Here is a 16,601-nt window from a genome sequence, read left to right as displayed (position 1 = left end):
ATAATGGCGTTTATTTGTTTATTTCATAAATAAATGGAAAAAATAAAACTGAAGCACCCACTCGCCAATAAAGGAACTAAAAAATACAAAAAATAAAAAAAATATACTCGGCAACACCGGACCTAAAATATGGCGTGGGTGCCTGGCGCAGGTGTGACGGTTTGGGGGGGGGCGAAGAGAGCGAAAGAAAGGAGGAACCTTTGATTGTGAGCATCAGGAGATGAAACGAAACAAGAAGCTCTGTGTTCGAGGCAGGGAAAAGTCCACGTATTGGCCTTGCGGCTTCGCTTTGGTTGCTGAGTTTTTTGAAAGTGTTATTTATTCGGCCGAGACATAACTGCCGGCCCAAACTATTGGCTGGCGGTTGTGTCGGTTTGTGGCAGGAAAGACAAAGCTTGCCGCGAGGTCACCCCCGTGGGCCAGATGCCAGGCCCATCCCCAGAAGCAGTCGCACCTCAACAACATCAGGGTGCCCGGGAATGGCTTCTACACTCTCTAAAATATGCCGACATGTTCCTTGAACTGGTTTCGAGGTGTGGTGATAAAACTGAAGAAACCACTACAGCACCAAAAGACACACAACACAAGATAAGATGGAGAAGGCCACAATTGGCGCGTGCGCCAGACCTCGGCTCACCTTCAAGGTGGTGCTCCTGGGCACTGCCGGGTGTGCATACCCCCCCCCAAAACAGTATTATAAATGTAAAATGGGCCTCATGCAGAAGAACTTTGTGGTGGTGGGGGCGACAGGGTGGGAAAGTCGGGTCTTCTGCAGAGGGCAAGGAACGGCGAGTGGCACAGCGCCAGCGAGCCAACCGTCGGCGCTGACTTCTGCCAGAAAGATATGAGCCAGCTCGTTCGGCTGCAGATATGGGACACTGGTGCGTTGGTTACCCTCTCTCTCTCTCTCTCTTTCCTCTCTCTATGCTGCACTGCCAGAGCTGAAACGCGCCGCTGGTACGACGCAGGGGGACTTGAAAGGTACAGAAGCCTGACGCCCATGTACTATCGAGGCGCGCACGCGTGCCTACTGGTCTACGACGTTTCCAACCGCGACTCCTTCGCAGAGTACGCCCCACATGTTTTGTTGCTGATGATGATGACGATATGATGCTGTTTTATACGAGGTGACTCACATGCGCTCGCATGCGTCACGGCAGTCTCGTTAGGTGGCTGGCCGAGGTCAGGGTCGGGTCGCCGGCTTCGATCATCGCAGTGGTGGCTGCGAAGTGTGACATCCCAGCCAACGAGCAACTGGTACCCGTTTGATTCCGCCTCGACCGTGTGCGTGTGTGCGTGCGTGCGGTGTGTGTGTTGACCAATCGTTGTGGCCAGGTAACATCCACCGAAGCCGAAGCATGGTGTGCTCAAGAAAATGTACGCACACTCGTCTTCATCTTCTGCTCAGGCACTCTAGTATCTGCGTGACACACACACACACACACACAGCTACGGCACTATCGCACCAGCGCAAAGAGCGGTGAGGGCGTAGACGAGATGTTCGCCCAACTGGCCGAGGACCTGCCATCCCAGACACCAGAGAAACTGGAGTTCCCCCCGCACGAGCGCCTGGCATGCATTCCCGCATTCCCGACGTACGCCTACCCCTCCCACATCCCTTTAACTATTCTTATTTCTATCACTTTCTTATTATCTTGCAATTACGAGTGTTGGGATACTTATAGTGTATTACATTATATTATATTATAATTTACACTGTGGCTGGGTGCAGCGATCGAACGGAATGTCTTATAAACCCCTGTAACGAAAACGCCTGCTCCATCATGGGGCCGCCACCTTCGCACATCTCGCGCCTCTACGCCAGCAGACACCTCTAGTACGTTATCCTCCTGCGATTGTTTACATCTTTTCGTGTAAAAATGTAATCACATTTCTCTAAACGAAACGAATGTTAAATAGCGATGGCGTGGGGACCCGGAGGCGTGGTAACGATGTCATCGCCGCGTCGATGCCCAAGCAAGCCGCGAGCAACCACCGCGGAACTCAGCTGGTACGACCACACTCTTTGGCGATTGTGTTTTTTGACTTCCTCGCTTTTTGAGACTCACCTCGCTTGCCCTAATGAGAGCAGACCATCGACGGCGAAGCCCACACACTCGGCGTGGACCTGTTCACCGCCGCCCGAGCCTACCTTCGCTTTTCTGGTATGAATCAACATGTCATTGACTCCCCCCGATCTACAGCTGATGAGCTTGCCACGTACCCACCAACGCCGCTGTGCTGCGTCGTGAGCAGGACATGATCGAGCGGGAGTGGCCCGATCTGCTTTCCCCGAACTCGCGCCCAAGCCTTCCCGCGCTACGCCAAGGTACTGCCCAGGGGTGGAATGTTAAGAACTCTTCGTTCTCTTATTATCGCGCTTGGCAGTTCCTGAGGCTGGCGGCGCTCTACCCTGAACGCCGTCTGCACGCGCTGCCGGACGTCGAGCTCCTGTGGAAGACCCATCTCATTCGCCCCATCCACTACCGCAAGGTTCCACCACCTTCTCCTCCCTTCATCTTTCGCGGATTGACACACGCACACCTCTGACTCGTGTGTCGTGCGGTGTTGAGCGCAGGAAATGGAGCTCCTGTTTGGGCGTGTGGTGGACCACGCGGAGCTGAGCGCCGCCGCTGAGACAGCAGCGGCCTTGTCCCCCTCGGTCTTGGCCGAGACCGAGCGCTTGTGGGAGCTCCACTATGCCGAGCCCTACGCTCTCGATCGTACCGAAGAGGCCGCTTCGCCGGCCGATGGCGGCGCCGATTCGGCGGAAGTGCTGACGCGGCTGCCCGGTGGAGGCGAGGCTCCGTCGTGGGAGGCCGTGGCGGCGGGCATCTCCGTGAAGCCCGACGAGGTGGAGAAGGACGCCCGGTGGCTGCCCTTCCTCCGCACCTTCGTCGCCAAAGATGTACGCACCCTTAACACCGCGCCTACGACACGACACGACACGACACGACACAACCAACGACACGACACGCGCTAATGCGCACCGGTGGCGGACAGAAGACGGAGGAGCTGTGCAATGATGAGTGCACGCTGAAGCGATGCGTGGAGGGCTACGCCCGCTTCATCGCCGATTGCAAGCAGGCCTTCAGGAATGGCCAGCCGCTGCATCAGACGGACAGAGGAGAGGAGGGACCCACCTACGACATCGACTTTATGTGGTACCTACACCCCCCCCCTTCTTTTTCGTGGGTTGTCTGTTTCTCACTACGCCGAGTCTGCTGGAATTCCAGGCATGCTCACATGATGCACCCGGTGGCGTACCGACGCGACTGCCAGGCCCTGGGCGTCAACCTCGACCACTTGCCGTGGCCCCACCACCACTAGCTAACAAACTACTTCCATGATTAAACAATACTTATTATTAATATTTTGTTAATAGCAGAGTCTGCAGCTTCAGAAGTAGAGCCAGTCGCCTTGTCGCGGAAAGAGGAGGTGGACCTCGAGTGTGTTTCGGGCCTCCAACTCCCTGCCAACAATTAATTGTATGATGAGCGCGTTGCGTGTTGTGCGTTGGAGCGCGCGGCGCACCTTTGGATGGTGGCGACGGCGGGAACGGGCTTGCGATAGATCAGGTCGTCGGCCTTGATGTGCGTCACCACCACCTTGAGCCCCTTCAACAGCCCGCCTGGTCGCGCTCCCGGCTGGGCCTCGACGAGGCGGGCCAGGACCCCGAGCTCCTGCATGAACAGCTGCGGGTTGAGGTGGCCATAGAGCTTGTCGCTGGCGCGGTCGTCTCCATAGGAACACTCCAGGAAGAGCGCTTTCAGCCTCCCGGCAGCCACAATCGGCGCCACATGTATCCACACCTGTCGGCCATCATGAGTTTTGTGTGTCGTGTGTGTGTGTGTGGGTGGGTGTGTGTGCGGTGCCTGTTTCATGTAGTCGTCTGCCTCGACTTGATCTGCGCCCGTGTCGCCAAAGTAGAGAAGGTAGTCTTCACCTGTCTGGTCACAGGTTTTTGAGGCAAGTGTGAGTGAACGTTCGCCGCGGGGCGCAAAGAAGAGAATGAACCTCGTTAGGTACACACCCGCAGGAGAAAGGCGGTGGAGAAGTAAGTGGAGCCATCGCCCATCTTGCCGTGGCTCAGCAGAAACGGACGTACGCCGAGCGGAGGCGCGGTCAGGTTGCTCTCCTGGCCCACGGGCAGGGTGACCAGGTTGTAGAGCCCTATGGGCGCATCGCCGCCGCTGCCCATGTTGGGCCACACCTTGCTCCCAAGAGTGAGACACACACACACACACACACACGATGACACAACACACACACACACACACTGCGAACCTTCCAGTTGAACACGTGGTTTTGGAGGGTGTCGATGGTGTAGTTGGTGCCAGCGACCACCTTCCTGGGCGTGGTGTAGGCGTCATCGGGCGAGCCGACCACCAGGCCCGCCGTGTGGTCCAAGTGCCCGTGGGAGATCAGATAGCTCTGCAGCCCCGCCGATGCGTGGCACACGCATACAACACGCCACACGCACGCGCGCACACACACACACATGAGTGTTGAGAATGTCGGATGGCCGCGGGCTCACTCTGGGCGCGCACTTGGACGCTGTCGCGGTAGACGGCGCCTGCGGCGGTGAGCTTGGGACCGGCCGAGGGGCTGGCACGCCGCGGCGCCCTGCTCGACTGCAGCGCACGCTGGAGGCCGAACAGCGCCGTCCCCGCGTCGAGCGAGACGTAAGTGACCGACGAGGCGCCGCCTCCGCTCTCTGTTACGAACGCGCAAGTCCGAATCAACACACGACACCCACCACCGCACCGAATCAACACGACACACGACACTCACCACCGCACACGGCACACCAGGATGAAAGAAAATGGAGGGCGTGCCGATGGCGCGTAGGAGGAAGCCGCCGGGAAGGTCGCTTTGGTCGAGGCCGCCGCCCACGCCCAGGCAGACGACCTCCCAGCGCGCCCACAAGGGGACGGTGACGCCATGGTCTGGCGCGGGGCCGTCTGCTAGGGAGCTGATGAGGGCGAAGAGCACCATACCCACAAGCGCGGCACAGGCGACGATGAGCAGCCACTTGCTGCCGCGCCGCAGCCAGGGCTTCTCGTAGCAGGCCACCACCATGCTGTGACCAACTGCGTAGCGACGACTTGGATTATCTCTGCTCGGTCTGATGCGCCTACTTCGTCCTCCCTCCATCGTGGAGGCTTCGTCGTCTGTGCCCTCCTCCAGCACGGGAGCACCGGCCTGGTAGGACTGCAGCCTGTAGCCGTCCATGCAGAATGGAGAATGAAGGAAATGGAATAAAGAAGAATAAATTCGCGAATTACAGAATTGAGTGATTTTGATTAATTATTTGCGCCACAGGGTGTTAGTGATGGAGTGCACTTCTTTCGATTTATAGAATAAACACGACCGAAGATACGCCCCAAAATTCTCTCACCATTGACCTCAGCAGGTTTAGTAATCGTCATCACCACCGCCGAAGAGACCACCGGCATCCATGTCCTCAGCCTCCTCCTCTTCCTCAACCTTGGCGGGCTTGCCAGCGGGCTTGTCGCCACCAGCGGCAGCGGCCTCAGCGGGGGCGGCAGCACCAGCGGCGGGGGCAGCCGAGGGAGCGACGGCGACGGTCTGGAACAGGAGATCGTCGAGGTTGCGGTTGGCCAGAACGCGGGCGTAGAGCTTCACGTAGAAGGGGGGCACATCGACGTTGGCAGCCTTCACGACCTGGGCGAGCTTGTCACCCTGTAGAGTACACAATGTAGCACGACGGATTAGCAAATGGGGAAAAATGTCCAGGAATGAATGAGAAGAGATTATGGCTCCGAAGAAGGTGGAGGACGTACAGTCACGTTGACGCCACCATCGTGGAGAAGGAGGGCGGCATAGGTGATCGAGATCGTTGATCTCCTCCTTGGGGAGAGTAGCAAGAGTGGCGGCCATTATACCTTGGTGTTTGAAGTCTCGTGAGTCGACTTAGCCTTTGGGGAGGGACTACAAACGGTATGCGGGATGACCGATGGCTGTCCGTGAAGAAGGAAGAAAAGAAGAGCAGTTCAGGGAGGGGGGCTGATATTAATTGACATCTCTGGCATTCTTTGGAAATACTCAAGAATCCATTCGTTGTCTGAATTCTTCCCCGGAAATACTGGAGGAATGCCAGTTATGCGATACAGGAATTCACGTGCCTGCCCATCAACCACGCCAAACCAGAGCGATGGAGGCGGCTCCACCAAACTCACCGTTAAGTGCAAAGGAGGCCTTCACCAGGTGAGGGATGGTGTTGTGCAGGGTAGCTTACTGGTCCGCGGACCTAACTCTTGCGTGCGCTGCCACCGGTGCGAGATTATAAGAATGGAGTAATGAGGCGTTGGTTCGGGAGCTAATCCTGGTGCTTCCGGAAAATGAGTTATGCGTTTCGCGTAAGCCACTGGCGCGAGATGAATTAGTGATGTTGCACCGCGCCAATGGCACGCTAGTTCTTCGCGAAGACGACAACCATCACAAGAAGCAGCTGCCGCAACAACCACCGCGTGCCACACACGACCTTTCTGGCCCTTTCCCGGGCGTTCGGTTGTCGTTCTTTGATTTCGCTTCCACCTCCGACTCTCACACAACTCACCTCCCCCGTAGTGCACACGCACACGCACTGAGATGGCACAACAGCAACATCAAACCGCGAGGTACGCAACCCTTCTTGTTCTCGCCTCTTCTCGGAACACCAACAACCAAAAAAATAGGGGATGGGGGTTTTGATTTTTCTCAAGCCTTATTTATTATTAATAACTTTATTATTTGATTTATCTACAACTTTATTATTTTGATTTATCATGGATTGATCATTCTTTTATTGTTATTGTTATTATTCGCTTTGCTTATTAATTCGGTTATTTTTTTATTTGAACAGAATACCCCTCGCTAAGAATACACACGAATACACGTTTGCTTACACCTTCTTCTCGCCCCGTTCGCCAGGCCGACGCCCATGTTGCCCTCCTTCTCATCGTTCGACGATGCATGGCTCGGGGCCTCGCAGCACACCCATAGCGCCCAGCAGCAGCGACGGAACCTTCCACCGACGATGCTCGCCCCCCTCCTCACAATCTCGCCCTCTGGCCACCTGCCATCTTCGTCATCTTCATCTTTCGCATTTCCTACGTTGTCATCTTCATCATCCCCGCAAGCCCCGATCGATGGCGGCCTGCTTTCCATTCTCAACAAGCGCAGTTCCGAGCCATCTCATCGACACGAGGAGAGCCGCGTGATGGGTCGCACGGAGGAGGAGCCCACCACGTCATCTTCATCCTCATCTTCAGCCACTACGTCATCTACGATATCGACTACACCGTCTTCCTCCTCTACTTCGTCGTCGCTCCTCTCGCCCACGTTCCTGCCGTCGCTGGCCTCCGTCATCGCCTCGTCTTCCTCTTCCTCGCGTCCCTCCTCGCCTCCCTCGTCGCCACGACCGCCCGCAGTCGAATTCGCACTCGGAGCGCTCTCCGCTTCATCCGGCACCCCCGCTTCTTCTACTTCTTCTTCATCATCGTCTTCCTCTACAACATCATCGTCGGGGTTGCTTCCGCCCAAAAAGCGCAAGCTCGAGCCTTCGGCCCGTTCCGCCTTTTCTCGATGCACGCCCGCAACCACAACTGCAACCGCAGCCGCGTCATCTTCTTCATCATCGTTGCCATCATCGTCGTCGTCCACGCTCGCCTTCCCCTTGGCGACGACGGCGGCGACCACTACCATCTCCCCCGCTGGTCCGCAGCCAACGGCCGCCGTGGTTGTCCCGATCGTTGCCACGCTCCCCGCATCGGCCGTCGCCTTGACGCCGCAGCAGCAGCTGCCCGTCCCGACGCCCACGGCCAGCGCGACGATGCCAGTCCTAGCGCAGCCGCAGCTGGCCCAGCAGATGCTGGCCGCCAGCAATTCGGTGCAGATGCTGCTGGCGGCCGCCGCGGCCGGCAATCCCTACGCCACGCAGCTGCTCTCGGCCATGGTCGCGCCTACGCCGCTGCCGCCGGCGGGGACCGAGCTGGTTCAGGCCGGCGGCGGCCTGCCGTCGCTCCCCGCCGCGCTGGCCCTCTCGTCGCTTGCCACCACCGCCGGCGTGCCGCCCGTCTACGCCGCCGTCCAGTCGCAGTGGCAGCTGCAACAGCTCCTCCTCGCGCAGCAGCAGCCCAGCTCCACATCGTCGGCTTCTTCAATGACATCATCATCTACAACAACCACAACATCAACGCCGTCAAAGACGTCGTCGTCGTCGCCGTCATCAACGACGTCGTCCACGTCGTCGGCAGAGCAGCAGCCGCCGGTGCCGTTCGTGTACTACTCGTCGCTCGAGGAGGAGATACGAATGGAGAACCTGCGCAAGCGAAAGGAAGAGGAGGAGCAGCGCAAGTTGCAGCAGCAGCGGCAGCAGCAGGAGGACCGGCAGCAGGCTCTGGACGACGGGGACGCGGACGGGCTGCAGCGACGGCTCAAGCGGATCAAGAAGGACCACTCGCAGGTGGAGATCCTCGAAGAGGCCTTCAAGAACAACCCGCTGCCCTCCAAGAAGATGAAGGAGAAGCTCGCGCTCGAGGCCGGCCTCACGTCTCGCGCCGTCCAGGTACGCACAGCCTCGTTCGCTCAACTTGCCTGTTAACCCAGATGTGCTGTTATATGAGTTGTTATCGGAGTGATCGTTGCCTTAGTGGTTGTGCAGTTGTGTTCTGACCAACCACCGCCACTTGCCACTTGGTATCAATTCTCTGCTTTAGGTGTGGTTCCAGAACCGAAGGGCCAAGGAGCGACGACAAGTGAAGGACTCTGGCGAGCCAGAGACCTCACCCGATCCCTGGGGCGATCTCTAGGAGTGCTAAGGGAGACCGTGACTCCCACACCGCGCCCTTTCGCCCTCTGTCTTGAGTCCTTGTTGTTGGTGCAGTCCACTGCAAGGATTCCCTTTCATTTTATTTATTTTTATTTTTCGGTGCAAAGGACGTGTCGGGCTTTCACAGAAAGGGCGTTGTGTGGCCAAAGCGCAGCTTTTTTATTCTCTCCACTCAACCAGCAGGAGACCAAACGCCACCCGTTGACCACCATGTTCTTCGCTTCCAAGGTTGTGCCCCTCCCCATAATAATGTCTGCCACAAAGGTGTTGGTGTGTTAACATTATTGCCCCCCCCCCAAAGTTTGCGTATGTGGGGAAAGATGAAGATGAATCCCAGCAGGAGCCCCAGCAGCCTCCCCATCAGCTGCAGGTATGCTTGCCCCTGGCTGACTTTTTTTGTAGAGCCTTTTCTGAACCTGGGCCACTTTTATGTGGCGTTCACATGACAGCAAGCTCAGCAACAGCAGCAGCACGTCCAACACCTTCAGCAGCAGCAACAGCAGCATATGCACCAACTCCAACAGCAGTACCAGCAACACACCCAGCAATCGCAACAGCAGTTCCAACAGCAGCAGCAGCAGCAGCAGCGCAGCAGGCACGCACTTCTTTGTTCGGCTCTTCGTCTCCCGCCTTCTCGCCCACGCCCACCGCCTTCGGCTCTGCCGCGCCTTCCTACTCGCCCACTTCTCCCTCCTACTCTCCCACTTCGCCTTCCTTTTCGCCCACGTCGCCCGCCTACTCGCCCACTTCGCCTTCCTACTCGCCCACGTCGCCCGCCTACTCACCCACTTCGCCTTCCTACTCGCCCACTTCTCCCGCCTACTCGCCCACGTCGCCTTCCTACTCCCCTCGGTTTCTTCGAATTCGGCGTTCTCGTTCGGGGCGCCGCCCAGGGCGTACCCGCAGCCGGTAGCGGCGCTGAACGCCCCGCTGGCGTCGCCTCGCGCCTACTACCCCACTCCCACGGGCAGCGCTCCGACGGTAAGCCATTATCGCACATGCCGTGTGTCGTGTTATGTGTCGTGTGTCGTGTGTCATGCGTGTCATCGTGCGATAGGTGTGGCTGACGATTGATGTTTGGTGGCTGCCACAGCCGCAGCTTCAGCCGCAGTTCGGGCGCACGCCCAGGGCGAGGAAGGTGGACACGAACGTGCTGACGGTGGGCCTGGGCTCGCTGGCCGAGGACGTGCCCATGATGACCGGCGACCCCGTCTTTTGCAAGGGCTGCTCGGCCATCTTCAGCTCGTTCAGGTATTGCATATCGACGCACCACCACTCACATTCCTCACGCATTCCCCAACGCCTGTCTGGCGCATTCAATTCCTCACATTCCATTGGGCCACCAGCACGATCAAGAAGGTGGAGAGCGGCGGTGGCGAGGAGAAGAAGACCGAGAAAGAGGAGGAGGCGGAGGCCATCGAGGGCGATAGCGTCTGGCAGTGCGAGTTCTGCGGCCACGCCAACCAAATCGAGCTCGACGACGAGGAGGTACTAACTACAACACACGCACATGACACACACGGCACACACGACATACACGACACCCACACGATTGGTGGCGCTGATGTGTCATTGTCACCCACCTCCAATCATCACCAGGTGCCCAAGGCCGAGTCCCTCGATTACCTGCTGGAGCCGGCCCCCGTCGCCAGCGACGCCACGGAGAATAACCTCGTGTTCGTCATCGGTACATTCCCAAGTCTCAAGAATTCAAGGTATTTCGACGAATCGGAGGGTTGGCTGACGAGCAGCTCGTGGGGGCGGCCTCCTTTTCATGCAGACATTTCGGGGTCGATGTGCGTGTCGACTGAGGTGCCGGGCAAGGTGCAGCTCAAGGGCATGGAGAAGCGGCGACAGGACTTTGCCGGCTTCCTCATCGAAGGCGACCAGTTCATGCCCGGCCAACGCCGCGACGTCACCTACATCTCCCGCCTTCAGGTACCGCACACACGACACACGACCACGACACACACGACACACACGACACACACGACACACACGACACACACGACACACGCACGTGTGCTGATGTTTGGATTTGGCCTTCGCGTAGTGCGTGCAAGCTGCGGTTGCGAGCCAGCTGCAGGAGCTGAAGATCAAGTCGCCCAATCGTCGCGTGGGCGTGATCTGCTTCAACGGCGACGTGATCGTGCTCGGCGACGGTTCGGAGGCGCCCAAGACCTTCACCGGCGATCTCCTCACCTCCTACGACGGCCTCTTCTCCGCCGCCTCCCAACTCTCCCTCAGCCGGTACCGCTCACCCTTCGCCCTTTTCCGCTTCACGACACGACACTCGCCGCACACGACACGACACTCACCGCGCACACGGCACGACACACGTCAGGCCGGTGAGCGAAACGAGCGAGGGGCTGGTGGAGAAGGTGTTCGGGCTGCAGGAGACGGGAGCGACCGCGCTCGGTCCCGCCGTGCTCTGCGCCGTGGCGCTGGCCAAGACCAACGGCACGATCCTGCTGTGCACCGACGGGCTGGCCACCGTGGGCCTGGGCTCGATGGACGCGCTGCGCAGCGTGGCCGACCAGGAGGTGGTCGAGTCGTTCTACCGGCGCGTGGCCGACGAGGCCCGGGGGAAGGGCATCGTCATCAACACCGTCTCCATCGAGGGCGAAGACTGCAAGCTCGAGAACCTGGGCATCCTCGCCGACCTCACTTCCGGCAAGGTGCGTTCCATTGCGTGTGTTGTGCGTGTGCCGTGCGTGTCGTGTCGTGTGTCGTGTCGTGTCGTGTGTCGTGTCGTGCGTCGTGCGTGGCTTACACGTGATGGGTGCGTGTGTCGTCAGGTGGACATCGTGGATCCGCTGCAGCTGGAGAAGAACTTCGATTCGATCCTGGAGAAGCCCACCATCGCCAAGAACGTCCGCCTTCACTTCCTCCTCAGCGCCAACATGTACGTGCGCTCTTCCGATGAAGCGGTACGTCGCGCCCCTAGCCTGTGTCGTGTCGTTGGTCGTGTGTTGGTCGTGTCGTGTCGTGTGCTGCGATGTGATGTGTGCCGTGTGGCTCACGACGACTTGGGGGGCGGGCGTGAGTACAGATGGGCGACGGGATGGAGGTCGAGGGCAAGGAGCAGGCCAACCACGTGGAGAAGGAGGTGGGCAACGTCAACGCCGATTCGGACATCTCGTTCGAGTACGGCGTCAAGAAGGAGTTTACCGCCCACAAGATCGACACGCTGCCCTTCCAAGTGCAGATCCACTACACGAGGCTGGACGGAAGCAAGTGCGTGCGCGTCTTGACGAAGCAGCAGAAGGTGCGCACGCATGTGTCGTGTTGCGTGTCGTGTGGGTGTGTGTCGGTGACGCTCGACGCTAACCTTGATTGAATTCCGGTGGTCGTGTGCGTGTGTGTGCATCGTCAGGTGACCACCCAGAAGGAAGAGGCCCTTAAGGAGGTGGATGTGGCCGTCATCGGCCACAACGCCGTCCAACAGGCCGGCGTCATGGCCCAGCGAGGTGAGCTTTCTTTTCTTTTTCTTTCTTGCTTTCCCTCTCTTCTGATCGCTACCCGTGTGAACAGGCGACTACGAGGGAGCCAGGCAGTGGCAGTCCATGAACGCGTCCCTGATGATGAAGGTCACGCCCCAGGCCGCCCCGCAGCAGCAAGCCGCTCTGAGTACGCCACCTTTCGTTGCGCGTGTGTGCGTGCGTGTGCGGTGTCGTTGGTCGTTCGTTTTCGAATTCTGCTGCCCACTGAATCGGCTGACCTGGTATTGAATGGGCGATCAATAGCGTCCTACATGGACCAGGCGCGACACCTGGACCGACAGCTCGACACGATGCAGAGAATCGACGCGCCGCAGGGCTACGCCGACGCCGACTCTCGCTACAGGGTGCGGCTCCCCGCTCGTTGCCCACCCACCACCCCGGGGCGTATGATGAAGGTTGTGTTTCGTTCACGAGACGCTAAATGCGACACACACGACACGACACACGTTTACGCACCGCAGGGCCGCCAGCAGCTGCGATCGGACCAGGCCGCGCGAGCCATCTACCAGGCCAAGTCGACCAGCCGCGCCGCCTTCACACCCAAGAGCAGCGACCGCGACCGCAGCCAGTGATTGCGCGTGCGCACTCGCGAGACAACCGACCACCAGCGTGAAAACATGTACACGGGGAGCTAAACCACAAAAACTGTTTGTATGTACAGCAAACATGTTCTCTGCAAATGGCGATGTCAGGTGTCCGTCCAGCTTCTAGAAGGTGAGGTTGGTGGTGAGGGCGATAAAATCTTCGCCGGTGTTGACGATGGTCGGATTGACGAGGTTGAACCCCTGCAGGGCGGGGATCTGGATGCCCACCCCCGCGTGGTAGTTGATGGCGGGCAGGAAGGCATCGGTGCAGACGTCCTCGAGGACCCAGTTGAATTGGTCGATGGCAGTGATGTCCCCCACCAGAGACAGCTGAAGGTTCCGCGCGAGCGCACACGCACACACAACACAAGTTTACCTATTTGTTGGCGACAAAACCAACACAAAAGCTGGGCTGGCCCGTACCAGCACTTTGTACTGACAGTCTATGTAGGAGAACTGGCCGTTCAGTACTCCATTGTTGATCTTAACCTGTTGTTGTTGATGATGTTGATGATGTTGGTATTTGGTTTGGTGGTGTTGGTGGTGTTGGTGTTGTTGTTGCCAGTCGCGTTACTAAAGCAGTAGAACAGATTGCGGTTTGCGGGGGAGGGGCACCTCGCCTCCGGCGTTGATGGAGACACCGAGCCCGATGATCCCCTGAGTCGTGCCGTTGATGGCCCCGCCGTAGACCACCGAGATGAGGATCTCGGCGGTGATCTGGAGCTGAATGCCCTCCTTCTGGAAGGAGACCATGGGCGGACTGTTGGCCGCCACCTGCGCGATCAGATCGCAGTCCGGAAAGCTGCCCAGTGCCGGCACGAATGCTGTGGTGTGTTTTGTTAAGAAAGATGTTAGTTTGGTTGACGTGTCAGACATGATGTCAAGAAACCTAAAACAGAGATAAATGAGGCTGGCATGTCACGTACGAATCCAAAAGTCGGTCTTCATCATGACGGCAAGCCAAAGCGGAGCATTCTGTTGGCCAATCAAGAGATTGTCAAACAAGTCGCAAAACATGATACGTAAGTGTGGGGTATTGGCCTCGAAAGCTCGGCGCTCCACACGCCGGTGCTGTAGGCGAGGTTGAGGGCACGGAGTCGCTGATCAAGATCTGCACCATGTCGTTGACGGTGTCGGGCATGGGGAGCCGGAACACCGGGACCTCGGTGCCGTTCGGCAGCAGCCCCCGCGCGAGCTGCTGGTGACGTGGTCTGCCGTCACGTTGGGCGGCGAGTTGAACGAGTTGTCCATCTCGAGGAGGCCCCAGATGTTCTGGTGGACCGGCATGCTGGCCAAAGACTTGTCCACCACCTGAACTCAACACATGTCAATGATATCTATATGTATATTGCTACATATCAATATACAGAAAAAATGGTGAACCTGGTTGACCGTGGAGGCGAAGGTAGGACCGGCGATCATCGCTTCAAAGGCAGACTGCAGGGGCTGGCGCATGGCCTTCATGAAGATGTCGCCCAGCCAGCTGTGGTGGTGATGCCAAGGGTCAGACCAACTGAGGTAGCACAAGAAGCAAGTGAGAGAGGAGCTGGACCTGGGGCCGGCTGCGTTCATTACGTCGATGCTGGTGACGTTGCACTTCGCGGACAGGGTGGTGAGGGTGAACTGTTGGTTGTTTTCGCCCAGCTGGAGCAGTAGCGCGATGGAGGTCCCCTGGAAATTGAGCTTCAGGCTCCTCCCCGAGCCAGAAGAGTAGGGCGAGTCCAGCTGGGTGTACTGGAAGCCTACGCTGGCCACCAGCTGCGTGTTACTGGACTCCACAACATCATACCGACCACGCGACACACACGATACACACGACACACACGACACACACACGACACACACACTCGCACACACACATCAGGAGACGGATGGCGCCATCAGAAATCGTGAAGGAACACGCACATGGTCAGCGTGATGCCGGTATTGGGCTGGAGGCCGGTGCTAGACGTGGAGTTGACGAGCTGCATTGGGGAGGCCGAGTACAAGGTCCACTTCACCGTGCCAACACCCGGAGCCGGGGCGGACCCCTGGACGAATGGCGAGGAGATGTTGTGGAAGATCTGCGGCACGATAGACAGTCCATCGGTGAACACCTTCAGCCCTGCCCACACCACTTGTTGAGAAAAAAGAAAAGAAAGGATGGCACAGTATGCAGGAGGGGGTGGCGAACCGGCCTGGGTGACGGTGAACTTGACCCCAGGCAGCTCAGCGGGAGCGGTGGATGGCAACACTGTTGAAAGCGCCAGCAGCGTCAACAAGGCCAGCCCGAGATGTGCCTTCATGGCCAGATGTGATTTGTTTTCGTGTTGTAGGCTGACATGGAAAAAGGAAATTCTGTTGCACGCGAAGTTCTGTGATCAAGAAAATGAAAAGAAAACAAGAGATTAATTTTCTTCCTCTCTCTACACGCCACAAGCCGTGCGAGATGAAGCGCTGCAATTGTGCAAGAAGGTGCTCCTTCTTCTTCTTTCTTGAAATCTGAAGGCTCCATCTTGGGAAGCTCTTTGGAATAAATAACAACGTGTTTCTCTTGCGACCCACGTTTCGCGTGTGATTACCCAAACAACAAAACCTCTCCACCTCTTTCTCTTTCTCGTTCTTTCTTTTCTGGAGCTTCTCTGTTTACCTGATCTTCTTCTTGTCCTTGGAGGTCAGGAGGCCCTGCACCTGCTTCATCGTCTCGTCCACGCCCTTGAAGTAGACGTAGACCAGGCCCAGGTAGGCGGCGATGACGACCGTGAGAAGAAGGTCGAAGGTGCCCGGCTTGACCTTGTGCACGGCCAGCGACGCAGTCGCCGGCTGATAGAAGACCACCGACGACGCCCGGCTGGCTGGTCGCGACACGTCAGCGTCGGCCGCGGCGGCCGGCGTCACCTCGCCGTCCCACGGCTGGGTCTGCCTGGTCACCTCGGCGTAGTCGCCCAGCGCCTTCTCGAGGGCGCCGAACAGGGGCGACGCGGGGGCGAGGTAGGGGTAGACGCGCGGGAAGGAGGCGACGGTGGCGAGCCACGAGCGCAGGAAGTCGGCGTGGACGGCGTGGGAGCCCTCGAGCACCGCGCCCGACTGGTTGCCCAGCTTGTAGACATAGCGGGCCAGACCCTCGCCCACCACCTTCACGTTGCGCGCAAACACGTCCATATCGATCTGGCTCCTGTTCATCGTAGGAAGGGAAAAGATTGAGCGATGTGTGGTGTGCGTGCGTCATGTGTGCAGCTGTGGTGGGAGGAGCGGAGTAAGTACGTGGTGTCGAGCACGTTGGAGCGGGAGAAGAGGGTGGCAGAATGCTGGGCAAAGTGGGAGATGGTCGCGGCGGGGATACGCTTGCGCGCAAAGACCTCGTGCTCCCAGGCGATGCTGGGGTCGCTGATGTTGATCTTCTTGTGCACCAGTTCCACCTCCACACCCTCAGCGGCACCGGCCGCCTTGAGGTTCTGTCATGAGTCCCCCCCCGGAAAATTAGACACGACACGACCAGCGACACGCACATCGAGAGATGAGACGTACGCTGTAAAGCTGACCGATGATGGGGTCCTTAGCGGGACGGGAAACGTGGAGATGGAGCTTGTCGCCAGCGGCCAGGGCGTCGAGGCAGACGGTGAGCTCGATCGAAGCCAGAAGGCGAGGGTCGGCTTGATCGGCCCAGACGCGCGCGCCGGCAAAGTTAAGGCGACCACC

General features: G+C 58.4%; 8 protein-coding genes across 8 annotated transcripts; 4 read left to right on the top strand and 4 right to left on the bottom strand.

Annotated features, from left to right (window-relative positions):
* Positions 1 to 593: 593 nt before the first annotated feature.
* On the top strand, positions 594 to 1,838 carry ACA1_143990 (Ras subfamily protein; the record flags this gene model as incomplete). Its single annotated transcript, XM_004353485.1, has 7 exons — positions 594 to 667; positions 751 to 881; positions 969 to 1,068; positions 1,161 to 1,257; positions 1,336 to 1,377; positions 1,450 to 1,595; positions 1,733 to 1,838. 7 exons carry the CDS (start codon positions 594 to 596, stop codon positions 1,836 to 1,838), a joined length of 696 nt encoding a protein of 231 aa, XP_004353537.1.
* A 131-nt stretch (positions 1,839 to 1,969) lies between these two features.
* Positions 1,970 to 3,330, top strand: ACA1_143980 (uncharacterized protein; the record flags this gene model as incomplete). Its single annotated transcript, XM_004353484.1, has 7 exons — positions 1,970 to 2,011; positions 2,093 to 2,165; positions 2,310 to 2,329; positions 2,389 to 2,493; positions 2,579 to 2,908; positions 3,004 to 3,164; positions 3,237 to 3,330. 7 exons carry the CDS (start codon positions 1,970 to 1,972, stop codon positions 3,328 to 3,330), a joined length of 825 nt encoding a protein of 274 aa, XP_004353536.1.
* A 69-nt stretch (positions 3,331 to 3,399) lies between these two features.
* ACA1_143970 (cyclicAMP phosphodiesterase) lies at positions 3,400 to 5,082 on the bottom strand (the record flags this gene model as incomplete). Its single annotated transcript, XM_004353483.1, has 6 exons — positions 3,400 to 3,472; positions 3,535 to 3,812; positions 4,034 to 4,213; positions 4,288 to 4,434; positions 4,551 to 4,717; positions 4,812 to 5,082. 6 exons carry the CDS (start codon positions 5,080 to 5,082, stop codon positions 3,400 to 3,402), a joined length of 1,116 nt encoding a protein of 371 aa, XP_004353535.1.
* A 336-nt stretch (positions 5,083 to 5,418) lies between these two features.
* On the bottom strand, positions 5,419 to 5,903 carry ACA1_143960 (60s Acidic ribosomal protein; the record flags this gene model as incomplete). The annotated part of the gene is made up of 2 exons (XM_004353482.1): positions 5,419 to 5,706; positions 5,808 to 5,903. Coding segments are annotated over 2 exons (384 nt in total), but the record flags the coding sequence as incomplete, so codon positions are not given.
* A 712-nt stretch (positions 5,904 to 6,615) lies between these two features.
* ACA1_143950 (homeobox domain containing protein) lies at positions 6,616 to 8,816 on the top strand (the record flags this gene model as incomplete). Its single annotated transcript, XM_004353481.1, has 3 exons — positions 6,616 to 6,644; positions 6,937 to 8,572; positions 8,724 to 8,816. 3 exons carry the CDS (start codon positions 6,616 to 6,618, stop codon positions 8,814 to 8,816), a joined length of 1,758 nt encoding a protein of 585 aa, XP_004353533.1.
* A 340-nt stretch (positions 8,817 to 9,156) lies between these two features.
* On the top strand, positions 9,157 to 12,911 carry ACA1_143940 (type A von Willebrand factor (VWFA) domain containing protein; the record flags this gene model as incomplete). The annotated part of the gene is made up of 14 exons (XM_004353480.1): positions 9,157 to 9,206; positions 9,286 to 9,817; positions 9,930 to 10,087; positions 10,183 to 10,324; positions 10,436 to 10,523; positions 10,617 to 10,774; positions 10,890 to 11,086; positions 11,181 to 11,514; positions 11,635 to 11,766; positions 11,889 to 12,104; positions 12,213 to 12,306; positions 12,371 to 12,466; positions 12,583 to 12,683; positions 12,801 to 12,911. 14 exons carry the CDS (start codon positions 9,157 to 9,159, stop codon positions 12,909 to 12,911), a joined length of 2,409 nt encoding a protein of 802 aa, XP_004353532.1.
* A 135-nt stretch (positions 12,912 to 13,046) lies between these two features.
* ACA1_143930 (uncharacterized protein) lies at positions 13,047 to 15,208 on the bottom strand (the record flags this gene model as incomplete). Its single annotated transcript, XM_004353479.1, is given in 10 exon segments — positions 13,047 to 13,253; positions 13,347 to 13,412; positions 13,539 to 13,747; positions 13,850 to 13,898; positions 14,017 to 14,118; positions 14,130 to 14,234; positions 14,307 to 14,406; positions 14,476 to 14,691; positions 14,829 to 15,027; positions 15,097 to 15,208. 10 exon segments carry the CDS (start codon positions 15,206 to 15,208, stop codon positions 13,047 to 13,049), a joined length of 1,365 nt encoding a protein of 454 aa, XP_004353531.1.
* A 340-nt stretch (positions 15,209 to 15,548) lies between these two features.
* ACA1_143920 (nicalin, putative) lies at positions 15,549 to 16,601 on the bottom strand (the record flags this gene model as incomplete). The annotated part of the gene is made up of 3 exons (XM_004353478.1): positions 15,549 to 16,077; positions 16,167 to 16,357; positions 16,431 to 16,601. Coding segments are annotated over 3 exons (891 nt in total), but the record flags the coding sequence as incomplete, so codon positions are not given.

Source organism: Acanthamoeba castellanii (genome assembly GCF_000313135.1).
Source record: "Acanthamoeba castellanii str. Neff unplaced genomic scaffold scf7180000084709, whole genome shotgun sequence".
Taxonomy (NCBI): Eukaryota; Discosea; order Longamoebia; family Acanthamoebidae; genus Acanthamoeba; species Acanthamoeba castellanii.
The sequence above is the reverse complement of the archived record's forward strand: the minus strand, read 5'-3'. Positions and strand labels throughout refer to the sequence as shown.